Source organism: Lissotriton vulgaris, chromosome 1_2 (assembly GCF_964263255.1).
Source record: "Lissotriton vulgaris chromosome 1_2, aLisVul1.2, whole genome shotgun sequence".
Classification (NCBI taxonomy): Eukaryota; Metazoa; Chordata; class Amphibia; order Caudata; family Salamandridae; genus Lissotriton; species Lissotriton vulgaris.
The window spans coordinates 171,241,149-171,260,406 of NC_141686.1; the positions used below are offsets into that span (position 1 = coordinate 171,241,149).

Below are 19,258 nucleotides of genomic sequence, written 5' to 3' on the forward strand. Positions count from 1 at the left end.
TCCCCAAAGACAGGATCAATCATATTGCAGTAAAGATTTCATTAGTTACAAATCCATGAAATTGCCAATGAAGTAGCACAAACCTAATTTGTTGGTGATCGGTACTTCCATAATCCTGCCTGACAATTAAGCAATATAGACATGATCCTATATGACTGAAGAAGGTGCATGACATTTCTGAACAAATTGTATCCAGTTTTGATGTAAATGATGAGACAGTACATTGGGCTGAAGGGAGTCTCTTGAAAATGCACAAGAAAGTACTAGAGTTTGAACCTTATTGACGTATAGCTCACCATCAAAATTAAGGCAGGCAGAGGCGTGTGTCTCCGGATATGGATCATGGAGAAGAGATAGGGCCATTGTCCCTCCCTTGAGGCTGCAAACAGCATCCTGTTGGCAAAAAAAGGAATTAAGATGACTCATCTTGTGCAAAACATATAAATACCCTCTCTTAAAGTATGGTAGCCTGTACATTGATCGACCATGGTAGCGGAGGGATGTCCTGGTGAAAGACCACCAGCCACGTGTACAGACATCTAATAGGTAGTGCTGGCATCTCTGCCTTCATTATAGATGGCTCAACTGAAGGCACTGACAGGGATTCGTGTTTAATGTGCCTCCTCAGCAAAGATTTGTTTCTTAACAAAAAACTCAAAGCAAGAGTTTGGTATTGAAAAACCAAAATATGTCCCTGACACTCTGGAAGTTTCCACCCTGTGTGTGGGTCCTTTCTTTAGTTTCCTGGTCCAGACCCCCAGGTCCCAAACTGCAGGACCCTAAATATGATAGCCGGTCCAAGGTACTCTGACTAACGGTAAAATATCTGACAGAATGTCGGTAAAACGTTACAGCCAGTAGCGGTAGAATAGGCCCTTTCATTGGAAACATGGTGTTTCCTTTGACTAAATAGATTGGGGAACCGTGAGATTGGCTATGGGACAACTGTCACTTTATGACAGAGTCCCCCATCCTCCAAACTGTAAATGAGGCCAAAAGCGTCTAAGTGTGGCACTTTATTAAGAAAACGATCATGTACATTTGTGTACCAGCAGCAAGGGAAGGATGTTAATTAACATGAAGTCGATGGCCCTGGCCAGGTTTTGACCAGAGAAAAGGGAGATGAGAATTGACTATGAAAAGCAGAAGGGTGTTGCATGTGATGGCCTATCGTGATAGTAGGAGGGAAACCTTTGTAAATAATATGGCCAATTGCGGGTAGTAAGGTATAGCAAAGATTGTCTACAACATTGTTAGGCTTGGAGAAATGGAGATTTGACAGCTTTACTGTGTAGATGTCTTTTCTAACATACAAACCAAGAATGGATATCCGCTTCGGATGTCTCTTAGCTACTGGTTGCTTATATAACTAATCAACCTACCTTTTCATTTCTAGTTATATGTTTCTCAGGAATGAAGCTTGCTTAGTGCAAACACTTCCACATGAAGCTCTCCCTCCAAGCCTATCCTGTTACTCTAAAACTGGTTTAGATCTTTCTCTCGCCTGGCTTGCTTGGCCATATAAAATTCTCATTCCTTGTATGCACGCTTTCTCTGGTTTCTTTTCACAACACCTCTTACTCTTAACCTTGCAGATGCGAAGATCCCTCCATTTAAGGCTCCAAAGCAAGACATTGCCACCAGGATTGGGACTGCATTTGAAAATCCTTTTAAAGCACGATCAGCAAAGCTCTAGAATAAAACAAATTCTATTATATTTAGAGTTGTTTACATAACCCTTTGCACCACATTAGACAATATAACGTACAATAAAATACAAGTGCAATTTTGAATTGAGTAACACCTTTCTCGTTATATGTTCCTTGCGTCAAACTCTTATGTGCTCTAAAGGACAGGACTCATTGGATCTACAGGATTCATTGGATCTACAGAATGATTTTCATGTCAGTTCACGTGCTTTAGAAAAGAGGCATCAAGTGCTCTCAAGTATTGCACTTTTTTTACCATAATACCTGGGGCCTGATTTAGACATTGACAGACTACTTTCTCTGCAAAAGCAAAGTTCAGCCCACCTTTTGCAGTGTCAGACAGAACTTCAGTATGTAGGCTGACAAGACATGTAGGTGGTGGATCCTACATGTACCTTCGGTGGCCTGATGAAGTAAGGGCCATTGGTGGTTTGGTCATGTGTGCGCCTGCCCTACATACAGTGGGCAAACACCTGGCCAGTTTTTGCTTTCACACATCAACATACAAAGCGTGGCAGTGTGTGAAAGCAAAAACCTTCAAATTACCTCCACGCCATGGAAGAAAAAACTCCCACTGTGAGAGAGGCATTGTTTATTTTAATTTTTATAACCATAATTTTGCTCTGAGATTTCGTTATTGAAAATTAAATAAAAATGTGAGAGTTTTACATACAGCGCCTTCATGTTGATGTTAAACCATCAATGCATTTACAGGAATGGGTGTGACAGTGGTTCCTGGAAATTCAAAGGTTGTCCACTGGGCTTGCAAGCATCTCTAAATGTGGCTGGTGGAGTACTCTCGCCATGGCTGGAGTTTTGCCCTTCTTTTACCATGTAATGGATGCTCATCTGTGTGGGTTTATGTATGATTACCTGGCACAGGAAGAACATAGCTTTGGCAACATTTGTTAAAGGTTAAGGACACCACTTTTTTATTGGATATTCCTGACAGATTTGGTTGTATATAGTAGCCTACAGGAATACATTCAAGACTACTTCTATTGTTTCACAAATAATCAATTTTGAGCATTAGATGAGGTTTAATTTCAGTTGCAATATTGGGTATTTTGAGTAGTGACTTCCTAGAATTGAGGTGTGCCATCTCTTCTTTGGCTATCTTAATCCTTTTGCTAGGCTATTGTGCACATAAATACCCAGAAGAAGGTGAATGGTTGGTGGGGAGTTGTAGGAAGCTGACTCTTTATATGATATGTCTAAATGAGATACATCATGCAACAAGTCCACGGGTTCCCTTATGAGTGGACAGGGGCTTGCTCTAGCAATCCCAAGGTGTTCTTCTAGGGGGTAGTATGGTCAATAAGCCTTAGGTTTATCTTAAAGGAGTGCAAGACATCTGCAAATACACACAATGGTCAATAAATGATACACACAACTCAAGAAAGAGATGCACACCAAATTTATAAAAGTAGCAAGTATCTTTATATATGTTTAGGCACCAGTATCAATTTGTTCAGGAAGTTATTTTTTAGATAGTAATTCTTTTATGATTAAAAAGTTGACAGTGCAATTTTTAGAAGCTGCAATGCTATCCTATGTGGGAGAAAGTCAAATGCTACATTCAGGTACAGTACAGCGACTTACAGGACCCATATCGAGGAGTGAAAGGGAGTGGTGAGCAATGTCCAAGGCAGCATCAGCAGAACACCACCAGAAAGCACTAGAACAGTCGGGTGCAGGGGTGCAAAATATCGTTGGGAGCCCAATGTTACTCTATGAGGAACAGGTGCGGTAAAAAGAGGCTGCAGGCAGGGACTGAGAGGTCAGTACGGTGAAACCCTTGAGTGGCTTTGGTCCTCATCTCCCTGTGACGTGGCGTCCAGGTGCAGTGGGTCTTTGGGATGTTGGGTTTCTCCGTCCTTCAACACTTGCGGTTGAGGGGGCCTGCATGCATAGACTGCAGGTGATGTCTGGGGGTTCACAAGAAGGCACTCCACAGTGGACTCAGTACCTGGAAGGCTTGGGGACCATGCTGACACCGTAAGCCTACTTCGACACAGGTTGAGTGGCTCGGGTACAGTGGTACTTCGCGACGTTGGATTTTGGCAGTCCCCCCGGGTCTTCTTAAGCTGTCTGCAGGATGCAGGGGACAGTTCCGCTTTACCTCGGGAGGTCTTTGTTCTTATGGGCTGGCCGGTCTTCCAGGTTTTGGGGACTTAGCAGCCCCAGGACAAGGCAACGTTATCGCAATTGTTGAAGTCAGCAGACAAGCAGGGTTGGTGCCAAGTCAGTTGCAGGGCCATTTGTTCTTGCTGTGCAACGCTTCACATTTACCTTCTTTTTCAGGTTGTCAGGATCTACTTCTCTGGTGCCAGAGGCTCCCCTAAATACTGAGTTGAGGGGCGTTAGGAGAATGAAGGGTAGTAGCCAATGGACCACTGACTACTGGGGTCACTATGGCCCCTATATGACCACTTCCTGTGGGAAGTGGGCATAACCCTTTCCCAGAATTCGTAAATGTGCATTCACAAAGATGGCTTCTTCTGAAAGTCGTGCGTGCTTTAGTTTATCCCACCTTAGGGGTGGTTCTAGCCTGGAGGTGGCACACCTACATGACTAGCTAATGTTCCTGCCTGTCCAGGTGCCAAGGGGGCTCTGGACAAAAGGAGTCGGCTGCCTCTTCTGTGAGGCAAGCCAGACTCACATTTCAAAGGCAGTAGCTTCTTTGATGCTCCTCTGCCTTAGAATACTAATCAGCAGGTTATCCAGTGGAAGGGGATGTAAACACCCTTTCCTGAGCAGGGTTTGTTTCTGACCTCCTGAGAGCAAAGGCTCTCACCCTTGTGGGTCAGAAACATTCTGGAGGCAGGCTGGAAGAAACCGGTCAGCCAACACACCGGGGACTGGTAGGTTTTCAGGGGACACCCCTAAGGTGCCTTCTGGGTGCATGTATTAATACATCCATCACTGGCACAAGAGTGGGTTTATTAATATGAGGTGTTTGATACAAAACATCCCTATCTTCAGTGAAGCCTTCATGTAGCTGGGAAATGTTTTTTCACCAGTGTCCAGCACATGTTTTAAAATGGCTTCCCTGGTCACTTGTGCTGGCAGTAATGGAAACTGACCAGCACAGAGGCATATCTACTTATGCAGGTATGCCCTCACATCTAATAGTAACACTCTGCCTTAGGGCTGTCAGGCCTGCTGTGGGGGTGACTTACAAGTGCTACATGCAGTGTTAGGGGACCTGGCACACAGGGGTGTGTCATGTTGTGTTTTCACTTTTGTCTGCACCAAAGCACGTAATATACAAACTTTGGCCAGGATTCAATAAAAGTATGAATTATTTAGCTTTGTTTTCTGTGCTTTTTTGGCTATGTTTTGGCTGCAAGATGGATAAGTAGAGAGTAAAGCACTGAGCCATGACAAACGCATCTCCTCTGTCCACCGAAGTCAAAATCAGACGCTATGTTCTTCTGGCAGAACTGTAGACAACAAATACTTTCACATAGACATTCAAGTACAACCCACAGGTTCTGAACAGTATAGGGTTCACTATAGATATTATTCTATTTATGCCTGTAGCAATGCTGTCCATTACTAAACCATTTTGCATTGTTTGAGAGAAAAGTGCAAACAATCAGCAAGAGGCTCCAAAAGATGTACTTGAGATGGCTTCAGGATAGCTGGTTTGCCCACAGCACCCATGCCCACTCTAGTGTAGGATTCCCACCTTTAAAGCAGAGGATTTCCTTCAATCTTTACATTCTCTTTGTCACACAAATCACAAGTTCTTCAGCATGCAACAGATTATTTTTTCCCCAAGGCTTCTACCAATTTAGAACACAACATGGACTTGGGCACGCAATTTATACACGTTTCATCATGACTCTCGCACACTCCAGCAGACGCTCATGCTCTCTCCAATGAGAAATATTTGCACTGTTCAGCAAAGGAAGAGTCATCATGTTTGTACAGTGCTAATCACCACTGAACTCTCCTCCAATCCAGCAGTCACAGAGGATGTTCTATATCACACGTCCCCTGCTGTATACAACTAGATGTGGGTTTCCTATTACACAGTACCCCTTCTCCAGAAGATTTTTTTATGGAGTCAAACACTAGAAGGGTTTGTTGGCCATCGCTGGACTTAATTACTTTTCAACACGAAATTAATAAGCTCGTCAGCATGGAAGGACTCAGTAAAGTCTTGAATGATCTCAGTACAGAACTAACAGGACCCACATGATTCCCAGTAGTTGGTGTGATCCCCAGTGCAGAACTGCGACGCGCCCCTGCACATTTCAAGATCTCTCCCGACAAGGCTTGCATGCTTTCCAACACAGGAATCTAACTTGCCTCATATAAGTTTTTACAGGAGTTACTAGTTTTCTAGCAGAGAATACTAATTACGTACTTCCAAGCTCATGGTAAGGCTTGTTTAAAGTCCACTATGTAATAGAGGTTATTATGTTAAGGGAAGCCTCTACAACCAAAGTTAGATTATGTGTATTTTACAGTATACCCCAACTTACCATAGCCACTGCTTCTGATGCCAGCACCTCCTCTGCTGTCAGGATGGTGTAATAGGAGACGTTGGTAAGGAGATAGGCAATAGTAACAGTAATGAGGGAAACTATCACTGTTATAGGGATGTTGCTGAAACAGAATGGAAAATATGTTTGACACTTTTCCCATCGTTAGACACATTAAACTGCAAAATGTCCCTTTCACTTCCACTACCACTTATTTCTGAAATCCATCGTTATTATGCTCTGTTTTCCAAAAAGTGGCTTATAACTGCTGAGTACTCGTGGGTGGGCACTGAAGGAAAGCTCAGCATCCTGTTCTCCCGGGTGTTGGTTGACTTTGCATAGTACATTAAGGTTTCAACAGATCATATCACATTACCCAGTGACTTCTGCATATGGTTTTACAGACCACCAGATAGCTTATCAAACGCCCAGGTGAGAAAGATGAAATCCTGGCACAAAAACAGGAACCCAGTAATGATGGTCTGCAGACAACCATTGGTATCTACAGAGAGAGTGACTTGTAAATTATTACAAAACCTACAGAAGAATAACCACTTCATGAAGAGCAATGTCGTAGATATATCACTGTTTGATATTGCTCCTGCAAGCCTCTGTTGGCTGCCTGCATGCACCTTCAGGGACTGAAATGACCCTGGTTCTCCAAGGCCAGAGTTGCTGCTTTCCATATGAGACAGTTCTGTGTGCCTTCTACATTTGGGGAGCTCCTCCTCCCTTGACTCAGAAATGAAGCCTTTAGTTTGAGACTCTATATTCTCAATGTGGGAAAGCTTGCATGGAACCTGCACTAAGTATGAGCATGACACACATGTCCTTTTTTCTATTGGAAGGAGTACTGTTAGCGATGGCCTCTTCCCCTGAAGAAGGGGACAGTGGCTCTTTCTCTGCCTGTAGCAAAGGGGCAGCTGGCCTCCATATATTATAATAAAAAACTCTAATGCTGGAGTGCCACCAATGAGGTAAGCTGGGTGTGATCTTAAAGCACTTTGCTTGCTTAAGCACAGCTTTCAAGTTCACACTCACAGGGAAAATGGACATTAAGAAAATCAAATTTGGATAAAGACAATGTTAAATATTGTTGGGTAAGCCGTACCACTTGACTAATTGCATAAGACTGGATGAAAGTTAAGATAACAAAAGACCATTTTTATCTGAAGCCTTCACTGACTCTTCTGAAAGGGCACGCATAAGCCTCCGGTGCTTTACAAGCAGGAATTAGCATCAGTCAGTATCTTCCAGGTAAAGATATTTGTTTGTGAATATTTCTTTGGGCTTTAAGACCACACTTCTGATCTGCTCAACAACACCTCAGCTAAAGGCTCTATAAATCAATTATTCTTTAGGAATCATTTCCCAACTAACCAACATAAGGACACTGTCAGAAAGTGTTGTGCTTACATCACACTGCTCAGGAATCTCAAGGCACTACCGGCCACAATAGGATAATGCATTAGAGAAATATTCCCAATATTCGCCAGCCCCTCCTCTGGGGTCTAGGACCAATGTGACGCCTGGATTGGCAGAACCAACCCATGCACAGCTGTTCAGTTCAAGTAACTATGTGAACTTCACATTAGGCTTTCAACCACTTTCAGACAATAACTTGCTCCAAGCGCTATGCAGGACTAGGATTTAAGCTCTGACACAACAAACGGGGCTCAAAGCACTATTACAGACTCCAAAGAATCAAGCACAGCAACAGATTCCATGCACATAGTAATAAACTACATCCGCAGTTCTTAAAATGTTGACTTTTGTGGACCCCCAATAAATCCCTACTGTAAGGTGGGGACCCCTGCCTAACCCTTTTAAATGATTTAACTTCAAAACAATACACACAAATACAGGCACAGGTATACATCAAAATACATTGGAGATCCTAATAACCCATATCAGGCACCTCCTTCAACTCTCCTTTGTGACGGGCATGGTCCCAATAAGGTGGAACAAAGCCATTGTTCTTCCCATAAAAAAGAAACCAGGTGTGAGCTCAAGTCAGCTAGAGAACTTCCACCAGGTCTCACTCCTGCCCTATTGTGCTAAGATAGCCGAGAAAGTCATCAACACGCAATTAAGTGTGCACATCAACCGACACAGTTTATTGCACCCCAAGCAATCGGATTTTAGGGCCATATACTCCACGGAGTCGGCCCTGCTCTTGTCTACAGAAACGATTTGCAGAAAAGTAGATGAGGGCCAGACAGTTGCTCTGGTCCTCCTGGATCTCAGTGCCGCTTTTGACATTGTATCTCACCCATTGCTCCTACAACGTCTTAGGCAAGATGAAGTTAAGTTGAAGTTAAAAGTTCTTGATAGAGCGCACTGTGACCAAGCGGCTTCCTGGCACTAGGGTTTAGACTGAGAAGCACAGAAGTCGGCCAGGGTGAAGATCAGCAGGAGTACGCTTGGGAGAACAGGAAGGTCTTGAGCGCCTTACGAAATTGTGAGTAGACTGGAATAGATCTAATGGGCAGCGGAAGACTGTTCCAAAAGCGAGGGGCTAGACAGAGAATCTAGTGCCTCCAGTTTTGGACCTGTGGAAACGAGGGATATTAAGAAGAGCCTGATTGGAGGAACGGAGGGTACGGCTGGGGGTATAGGGACTGATGAGGGTAATTAATGAAAACCGGGGCAGTAAGGGCACGGGCCATGAAGACCAGACATCCCATCTTGAAAAAGGATCTCTGGCAAATGGGGAGCCAGTGAAGGGATTTAAAAAAAGGAGTGACGTGGTGAAACTTGGGAAGGTGGTGAATGAGGCGGGCGGCCTGATTCTGAATAGCCTGAAGACGGCGAAGTTCGTAGACCGGGATACCCACGTAGAGGCTATTCCCGTAATCAAGACGGGAGAGAATCATGGCCAAAATAATACGTTTAAGAGCATCAGGAGAAAAGAAACGGGAAACTTTCCGAATGATCCAGAGGGATAGGAAGCAGGAAGAGACAACTGAACTAATCTGGGTATGCATGGAGAGGTCCTGACTGACTTTCATACCCAAGGTCTTTACTGAGGCCGCCGATACTGGGGGGGTCCGAAGATGGAAGGCCAAAAGGCGGTGGACCAAGGGGTGGTGGTAGCGCCTGTCAGGACCAACTCCATCTTGTCCGGATTAAGTTTAAGGTGGTTATGGTTCATCCACTCGGAAATGAAAACAAGCATAGAATGAAATTTCGGCAGGGAGTCAGAGGGAGAGGAGAGATCAAATACAAGACGGAGGTCATTCGCATAATTGTACACGGAGACCCCCATATCTAAAAGGGAAAGAATAAGGGGGAGGATGTAGAGATTAAAAAGGAGGGGGGGACAGGGAAGAACCTTGGGGGACCCCACAAGGAACCTGGCGGGTAGAGGCAGAAAAGCCAGAAAGATGGACCGCCTGAGTCCGCCCTTTGAGAAAAGAGGCAAGCCAAGAGAGGGCAGTGCCCCGAACGCCCGCTGCGCTGACACGGCCGAGAAGGATGGAATGATCGACCGTGTCAAACGCAGCGGACAAGTCAAGGAGCACCAAGGCCTGGGGTAAGTTGGAATCAGCCTTGCTCTTTAGCTCGTCCAGGACGGACAGAACCACTGACTCGGTCGAGTGGACCGGACGGAATCCCACTTGGTGGGAGGCCCGAAGATGGTTGTCCTCAATGAAAGTGGAGAGGCTAGTTGTAATGTGACTCTCCAAGATCTTCCCTAGATATGGGAGAAGGGAAATAGGTCTAAAGTTAGACGGAAGGGAAGGATCTAAACCAGGCTTTTTTTAAATGGGAAGAACTATGGCCGATTTAAAGGATTTAGGAACTAGGCCTTCAGAAATAGAGGCATTAGGAAGGGAGAGGGGAGGGTCAGGGCAATTGATGAAGAGCTCTCTCAGGATGCGAGCCGGAGCTCAATCAGCCGGGGAGCCTGACTTCACTTTCTGGAGTAAAACAAGAAAGGAGTCCATAGAGATAGGGGGAAAGTGATCAAGAAGAGAGGAGGGCAGAGAAAGAGCAGCAGAAGGAAGTGGCGAAGATGCTGATGGAATATTAGATTTAATCTTCGCAATCTTCTCTATGAAAAAATCATTAAGGGATGAGCTTGGGAAGGGACGAGATTGGGGTTGACCCTATCGGAAGCAACTAAGTTGCGAACTATGGAGAAAATCTCTTTGGACTTGTTGGCTGATGATGTGATTTTCTCCGAAAAATATGAGGTTTTGGCTGACAGGGCGGCCCTCTTATAGTTAGTTAAGAGTGACTTATATTTGGCCCGCAAAAGGAGACAATAATTGCGCCTCCAATGGCGTTCAGAACGCCTGAGGTCCAATTTAAGGTTTTTCAGCTCGCCAGTGAACCACTTATGGGCATCATGAGGGCGGCAAGCCTTAACTTTCCTGAGAGGGGCAACCAAATCACAGGATGAAGACAGCCAAGAATTCACGGCGTCTACTTGGAGGTCAAGGGAAAGCTCAGAAAGATCAGGAGAAGAAGAGGTGAGGGAAGCACAGAGAGAGTTAAAATCGACCCGATTCCAATTTCGAGCAGAGATGTTCTTGGGTAGAGGGGGTTTCTCTGATGCACGACGACGAGGGAAAAGGAGATCAATGAGTGATCAGACCAGGTGCATGGGAGAATACTAGGAGAAAAAATGGTGCGACTGGCTGACCATATTTGGTCTAAAATATGGGGATGTACCATGTTACAACGCATACCGTTACAACTACCTACCATTACAACGCGACCATTACAACGCATACCATTACAACGCATAGCGCTTTGAGGTGCTGGATAGTGGTAAGTATAATTTACTATTCCAACTCCAGTCCCCGTGGACCCTAGGGAAGGTGTTGGAAAGTAAATTATACTTATTCCCTATCCTAGAGCGCCCCCCAGCGCAATGCGTTGTAATGGTATGCGTTGTAAAAGTCGCGTTGTAATGGTAGTGCGGAGTAACGAATGCGTTGTAACAGGTGTATACCAAAATATGGCCATGGACATGGGTAGAGGTGTGAACGTGGGGGAGGAAGTTGAGGCAATGGAGAGTGGCCGAGAAATCTTTAGAAGACTGGTCTTCCCTGGGGTCGCCCGGCCAGTAATTGAAGTCTCCCAAAAGGAGAACGGATGAATTATTGACCACGAGCGTGGCCAAGAGTTCCTGCAGGGTGGACACAAAGAAGGGCATGTTTTGGGGAGGGCGATACATAAGAACTATGGTGAGGGGGGCTAGAAGATTGGGCTAGAAAATTAACTGAACAAGAAACTAGGAAGTCAACACTAGGTATGGAAGGGTGTGGAAGAAGTTGGAACTGAAGGTGGGAACGGGTAATCATAGCCACACCCCCTCCGACTTTACCATCAAGACGGTCCGCCCGAAGGGCGTAGTAAGAGTCGGGGAGGGTGGACAATACATCAGGCAGGGAATCGGCCGAGAACCAAGTCTCTGTGAGAAACAGAAAGTCAGGAGCATCAGTATCCAGTAGGTTGAAGAGCTCTAGCTGATGCCTGTCTGCCGATCGAGTATTAAGAAGGTAGGCAGTGGCCGTGGTAGGTAAAGGGAGAGGGAGAGTGGCGGGAGGGGGCGGGGAAGCATAACGCAGAGGAGTGAGCAGGGTAGGAGCAGACGAGGGGGGGGGAAGGGACAGAAATACCAAGTGCAGCAATACGCTGGAGCAAGGAAGAGGCAACAGGCTGATTGCCATTAAGAGAAAGCAATTGTGCTGAGGAATAAACAAAAGCAGGAGCAGGGTACATGGCCCCTTGTCCCGGCCGGTCGCGGACGGGCGCAGACGGGCTTAACTTAGGCGCAAATTCGGCGCGCCCGCTGCGCTCGTCCGCTGCACGGCCGGGATAGTAATGACATTGTATAGGGGTGGGGGGGCGTGGCAGGGGTGGAGTGGCCAAAAGACAGCAACGTCAACACCAGAGCACCCAAAGATGGAGGCCAGACCTCGCCCGTCCCCGCTCCAACAACCGGCTCGGCAGAGGAGGGGAGCGATCAGCGAGGAGGAGCCCTGGAGTGCATGCAGGTAGGGATGTTAAAACACAGCAGCAGCAGAAGTGCACAATGTCCAGACACACAAGTTAAAAAGAGGCAGAGTAACGTTGCTCCCGGCAAAGCGCCTCGGGAGATCTGAAGTTCAGAGTCTAAACCTTAGTCTTAGGGAAGGTGGGATGGAGGAAGTGGCCCTGGAATGGATGGGGTCCTTTCTATAAGATCAGAGTTTTCAGGAGACTCAACAACCGTATTGTTCCAAAAGCATTGCGCTAGCTCAAGGGGTCCCGCTAGCCTCTGTATTGAGTCCCACTCTCTTTAATCATTATATTGCCCCACTAGCAGAGATTATTGAGAGTTATTGGATCAGTGTTGTGTCATATGAGGATGACATGCTATTGGTGGTCTCTCTGTCACAGTCTCCTGATGAGGCAGCCAAAGATATTTCTACATGCCTACAAGATCATGCAAGATCTTGACAAGTAACTGCTTAAAATTAAATGGCAGCAAAACTGAGCTCCTGCTGGTGGGGAAAGCTCATTCTATCTGGTTAAGAATTTGGGGATGTGGCTAGACTCCAGGCTCTCCTTTGAGAGCCACATGAGAATGGTGGCAGGAAAATGCTCCAGAATCCTAAAAAGCCTATGGAAAACTCTAGATGTGCTCCCCATTGCAGCCAGGAAAAGCCTAGTCCATGCGTTGGTAACCTCTCACCTGGACTATGGAATTGTTCTTTACCTAAGACTAAGTAATAAATGTATGCACAGACTTCAGTGCATTCAGAATGCGGCGGCCCGCCTCGTCTTGATGCTGCCCAGGCGATCTTCTGCCAGGAATGCCCTCTCAGCTCTCTACTGGCTACCTCTCTGCGAGAGAATACTCTTTAAAGCTTAACGTATCAGTCATCGGATCCTGCAGGGGAGGGGGCCAAGCTACCGACACAATTTACTGACCCACTATATTCCTACCCGTCATTTAAGATCATCAGGGACAGGTCGGGTCATAATTCCCAGAGTAAGAAAAGCGAGAATGGGCGCTCGCTCTTTCAGCTACCTGGCCTCTAAACACTGGAATACACTTCCTCTCTCACTACGCAATGAACCATCGGAGTCACTCTTTCGGGAGAAATTGAAAACGAGGCTCTTCCGTAGTTAAGACCCTTTCGGCGGTGCTGTATTTCTTACTCTTGCTCCTCTTGCCTTCTTCTGTACCGTAGCACAGGGACACACTAGTTAGTGTAACCATGTGCTTTACAAGCTTGCTTATTATTATTATTATTATTATTATTATTATTATTATTATTATTATTATTATTATTATTATTATTATTATTGCAATGGAGGTTTGATGAGGTTACAATGTTCCTAAGTACAAAATTAACAATTTGGAGGAGCTTGCCACTGTGGTACTGAATTCAGTGTTGATGGTGGTTTGGACATTCCTGTTGGATCCCCTTGTAGAATTTACATATTATATGCATCACACCCAAGAACCTGCTCTGTAACCCTTTTGAAAGCTCATTTAATATTAGTTAATTAACTATTACTACAAAGCCTGTAGTAAGTTTGGTCTATAAAGTGGTGTTATCTATCAAGCATGACCCAATGTCACCAGCTGCCTCTCAAAACAGTGTTTCACTTAAAACCTCTTTTCAAATGATCCTTTACATGGTATTTGAATGTACCTGAAAAGACTGAGGTACGTACACCCTCTTCATTCCCACCCTGGAAAGTGGCTTACTCCTCCTTATCACATCAGCAAATAACCAACTGCTTCCCAAGTGGAAACTGATAAGAGAGAGGTTTGGGTCTATTCGCTAAAGTACTTTACACAGTTAAATTCAGTCCTTGGAATGTACTTGTTAATCAAACTACTTTGTAAGATGAGCATACGTGTCCAAATGGCTTTTCTTCACCCCCATGAAGTTTAACTGTAACACAGAGTTCCATTGGCCTTTATATTCACAGTACTAGAAATATTTATTAGTCAGATATTTTAAATTTGATTTCACTCACCGTTCAGGGTTTACAACCTCCTCTGTTACAAAGTTAACATAAAACCTGCAAAAATATAAATGAGAAAGACAAAAAACTGAAAACATCATCTAAACGAAGTAAAGGGGAAAAAGGAGACATACTGGAGGGTAAGTAAAATATAATGTGCTTGCAGCTGTAATTTATGGTTTAAATCTTTTTATTGATTTTCAAACAGAGGAAATGATAACAAGACCCCCTGCTCCCTAGAGACAATGTAGTACGGACACCTGGTGTCGCTAATGATGGCATTACCGAGTAATATGCATGGAGCGGATCTGCGGAAGAAAACATTTAGAAGGAACGAAAAAACAAAAGAACATATACAACCCAGCCCCAGCCCCCATCACCCCTCCTCCCCACCCTAGTCCAAACAGAAAAAAGGGAAAAATGGGATATGCTAGATATGTGGGGAACTATCGTGGCAGTTTGGGATCTCGCTCCTGTGGGATTTGCATGTCAGTGTGGCGGAGGAGCCAGAGGAATCGAGGGCATCTCAGCTAATGGAATTCAGCTACGAGCAGGGTCAGGAAGGGACGCCACAGCTCTGGGAATTCAGCCCCTCTGCCGGCCAGTGTGAGGGTTAGCTTCTCCATTCCCAGTACCATCCAGAGTCTCTGCAGCTAACCTGAATGCGGTGGGGGCTGGGGAGAGCGCCAGTATGTACCGGGTGGCCCCTCCCAAGGCGATGGCGATTAGTCGGCCCCTCCGGGATTTCAAAGGATATGTTATCGGGTTGGGTAGACCCAGAAGGATGTACGCCGGTAATCGTGGGAGTTGTGTGTTGAGGTGAGAAGCTATTTTATCGAGGATTGAGGTCCAATATGGTTGGATGCGGTCACAACTCCACAAAAGGTGCTCTAGGGTGCCTATCTCCCCGCAGTCCCTCCAGCGTAGAGCGCTTAGGTGGGAGTCGAAGTGGTGAAGGCGCTCTGGTGTATAGTACCAGTAGGTGGCACCTTGGTCAATGTCTCAGTAAGGCCTGTGTGGTATGCGGAGTGTTGAGCCCTATAGTAGATGTCTTCCCATTCTTTGTGGGATAGTGTCGTGCCCAGCTCCCGCTCCCAGCGTACCCGCCCTGCATTGTATGGAAGTGTAGTAGCTGTTAGTAAGTGTTTATAGAGGTCCGAAATGAGTTTTTTTATCAGAGGTTCGCGTAATCAGCTATTTCTCATATGGGGATAAGAGACATTGATCTCCCAGTTTAACTTGTGGCTGGAGTGCCCAGTGCCGGAGCTGTAAATAGGGCAGTAGCTTCATTTCTGGGATACCGTAATCTGTTTTGAGTTGTGGGAACGGGATGATTCCATCCAGGTCAAACAGGTGTCCCAGGGATTGACATGAGGTGGGGTGCCAATTTATGAAGGCTTTAGGGTCCACGCCTGAGTGGAAGTCTGGATTATTAAACAGCGGTGTTAGGGGGAGGGAAAGGATGTCAGCTCGTGAGTGGTAGCAGTGCGGTACCAGGCCTCCATGGTCGTGCTCGTGATATAGGACGCATAAATATTAGGTGGTCTATGCATCTTCCGGAGGAAGGGAATACCCTGCAGGGGCATGGCACCAACCGCTTGGTCTTGGAATAGCCAGTGCTTTTCGGATTTTAGGCAGTTCCATTCCACCAAGTAGCGGAGCTGCCCAGCATAGAAATAGAGCTGTAGGCCAGGGATTCCCACTCCACCCCTGGAGCTGTAATTTAGAGAACATACATTGGGCTTGGAGAAGAGCTGGAGGAAATAAACTAGGTGTATGTAACTGGAGATTAGCACACAGATCATTAAAGAACAGATTGTCACTCGAAATACTGGGAAGTTAAACTGTGAGCTCATGGAGTATGGCTGTGCTATACATTTTTGGCATTGTTTCACGTTTTGGGTCTCTTCTAATGATTAGTGAGATGAGTATCAGCCCCCCTGTCACACCATATACACTGTAGTATACATGAGCAATGGGGATGCCTTTTATGTATGATGCAGAAAATCGAATTTGTGGGTAAGTAAGAGTTCTCCTCATGACAGTCTAGAACAAGACATGTAATTATTTCTAACATAGGCAAACATAACACAGCACGAGTATCAGTATACCGGGGGAATACTGTTGATTATCACAGGTTTCCCAGGCCTTCCAGTATATTTTACTTCAAATGTATCACCAAATACTTCATTGTGGTTTTACCTCTCCAAGTGTATCTAGTTTGAGCAGTCAAAGCTTACACCAATATTTCATAGACGATTTTTAAATCAGGATGGTGTAGTAATCATGCACAATATATTAAATAAAGAGTCTTTGCTATCTGTTACATGTGAATAGGACTTTATTTGCATTTTGAAAGGCAGAGTAGTTAAAATATTTATACAATAGAAACAACAGGAGACAGTACCACTTTCTAAAACTGAATTATGACCCCATAAAGTGGCATGTGCTTAGAAAATGATAGCAAATACACAAAAGGTGATGGGAGGATGTGTTGTATGGCTTGTACCAAGTGTGGTAAAACTTTGCATTTGTCGAACAACAAACATTGGGATAGTGTGAGTCTGATTCCTCATGATATGTTGGCCTAGCTCACAGTGTACCATCCAACCCCCTAACCTTATAGGGCAACAAATGTGTGTGAAACCTCAGAACATGATTACCCTGATACCCCAAGGAAATTGTGGTCACAAATCTAGAACCTTTTCATTTGGATTCTCTTGCATATCCAGAGGTACACAAGAAATACTTAGCCAGGCTTCACTACTGTAGCATTGTTATTCTTGAATAAAATATGTGCGCTGCGATTATTTGTAGAATGAAGCAGATTAGCGTAATCTGGATTACAAGAACAGTGAAAAGAATAAACATTTCCACCATTGTGCTAAGACAGTGTCTATATTCAGGCATATAAGTACTGTGTATAAGTGTACTCCTAACAAGTGCTCACTAACCTAGCCTTGCCTAGGGTGGGTCAACTGCCAAATCCCCGCTGGGTGAACTAACTCTCCGTTACCTATGGGTAAGTGTCATCAGACTGTCTGTCTTGGTGTACAGCTGGACATCTCTTGTGTTGGGGCATAGGAATCAGCTGAGTTGGCATTCTGACATGTGGTAACCCCGGAGTGTCAGCTGAGTGTTCATCTGCCTTAACAAGGAAGTGGTTGTGTATTTATAAAAATAACCCACCTGGTCATGTCGCAACCCCTATTTAGGCCATAGTTGAATAGCGGTGTCACCAACTGGACAAATAACAAATATGACATGGGCACAATGAACTTTATCCCTCCTGCAAATTGTTCAAGATGTCATGATAATGTACCCACGAAGTAGAAATGTAAGCATTGAAGATTCAGAGATTGTTATCCTGCATTGACGCACATGCAAATGTATGTCCAAAGCCATCATGTGTAAAAGAGAAGGGAACGTAAGAAATGTGAGCATGTAAATGGCTGTGATTCTGCTAGTCCTATCCTGACCACATGACAGATGCCTGCAAAAGGTATAACCACTGGCAATCGCTCGAGTAATATTACAACCCACCATTTATTTGCCCATTTTACCACCTCAGGTTAGACCCACCCCTTCAACAAATCAGGTTTAGTTCTACTCCATTGGGAACAGTGCATCCTTAACTACCAAGCCAGGTCCTTTCCATACAAGCAGCCCAAGACTGGTTTATCTCTGATTGGAGCTCTTCTGGAGTTCTTCAGTAAGGATGAGCTTCGCTCCAGTGGCAAGGTGAGCAAGGGACCACCACCTTAGCATGCACTTGGCCACTTAGGGTGTTACATCACACACAGAGAGGATGCTTGTTATAAGTCTAACCATTGGCAATCATTTGTGGTAGCCTTCCAACCCTTGGAGTGAAAAATAATGACAGACTGGGATGTGCATTCTATCTACCACTTTTTGGATAGGTCAGCGTGTCATCCTAAGAGTGACTGTTATGCATAGACATGGATCCATTGCAAACTGTTTCACTTAAACCAACCTATACCGGACTGATGAGCCCTAATCAGGGTGAAACTGGTCCTTTTTTGCTTCTGTTCCAGTTAAAGGAGGACCTTATTCTGTTTTGAATGTTCCCATTGGAACAGGGTCGAGACTGATTTGCATATGGTTGGGTCCAAGCTGAGCTGGCATAGTGTGCAAATTAAAGATGGACTGGGATGTGGCCAGAATAATTACCAGTACCTGAGATTAATTCAAGCATTCAATCAAGTGAGGCCCTCTGTGAGCCCCTGCACTCTCATAGTGCTAGAGTTCGAGGCCCTCCTTGTCTGCCTTCTGCCCCCTTCAGCCACTTTTTCTGCTCCGTGTCACCTCCAGCTTCTTCACCCTACAGGCTCTTCTTCACTTTTTCTCCCCTTTCTGCTCCGTTTCCCCCTTTATTCTCTTTGCTTTTCTCTGCTTTCTGCTCTGTTTCACCGTTTTATTCTCTTTGCTTTTCTCCGCTTTCTGCTCCATTTTCCCCTTTATTCTCTTCACTTCTCTCTGCTCTATGCTCCATTTTCACCCTTTATTCCTTTTGCACTCTTTCACTTTATTTTCACTTTTCATAGCTCTCTTGGCCTCCTTTCCTCTCTCACCCTCGCAGCTCCTCCATTAAGTGAGACCCTCTGTGAGCCCCTGCACTCCCGTAGCGCTGGTGTTCAAGGCCCTCCTCGTCTGCCTTCTGCCCCCTTCAGACTCTCCTTCTGCTCCCTGTCACCCTCTAGTTTCTTCACTCTTCAGGCTCTTCTTCACTTTTTCTCCATTTCACCCTTTATTTTCTTTGCTTTTCTCCGCTTTCTGTTCTGTTTCCCCCTTTATTCTCTTTGCTTCTCTCTGCTCCATTTCACCCTTTATTCCTTTTGCACTTTTTCACTTTATTTTAATTTTTCCTCGCTTTCTTGGCCTCCTTTCCCCGGTTTTTCCTGCTGCCCCCAAGGCCCCTCCCCTTAGCGCGACCAGCCCGTTCCAGTTCCCCTACTCGCTCCCACCTCCCAGCTGTCCAGCCCTCCCCGACCCCTACTTAATGGCCCGTCTGCACGGATCTCGGATCTGCCAATGCTACGACCCAGCAGCACT

The 19,258-nt window shown here is 45.3% G+C and overlaps 1 protein-coding gene across 2 annotated transcripts in view; it reads right to left on the reverse strand.

The window, feature by feature from the left end:
* LOC147734776 (cystine/glutamate transporter-like) overlaps positions 1 to 19,258 on the reverse strand; it is a 157,690-nt gene that overhangs the window by 59,354 nt on the left and 79,078 nt on the right. The window contains exons 6-9 of one of the 2 annotated variants that reach the window (XR_015307540.1): positions 14,198 to 14,242; positions 6,206 to 6,329; positions 1,582 to 1,692; positions 297 to 393 (exon numbers count right to left, since the gene is read on the reverse strand). Coding sequence is in view for 1 of the 2 variants with exons in the window: in XM_086953057.1 (XP_086809183.1) it covers positions 297 to 393; positions 1,589 to 1,692; positions 6,206 to 6,329; positions 14,198 to 14,242 (370 nt within the window). In the remaining variant the exon portion in view is untranslated. The remainder of the gene's footprint in view (positions 1 to 296; positions 394 to 1,581; positions 1,693 to 6,205; positions 6,330 to 14,197; positions 14,243 to 19,258) is intronic. The other variant, XM_086953057.1, reaches the window with a different exon arrangement.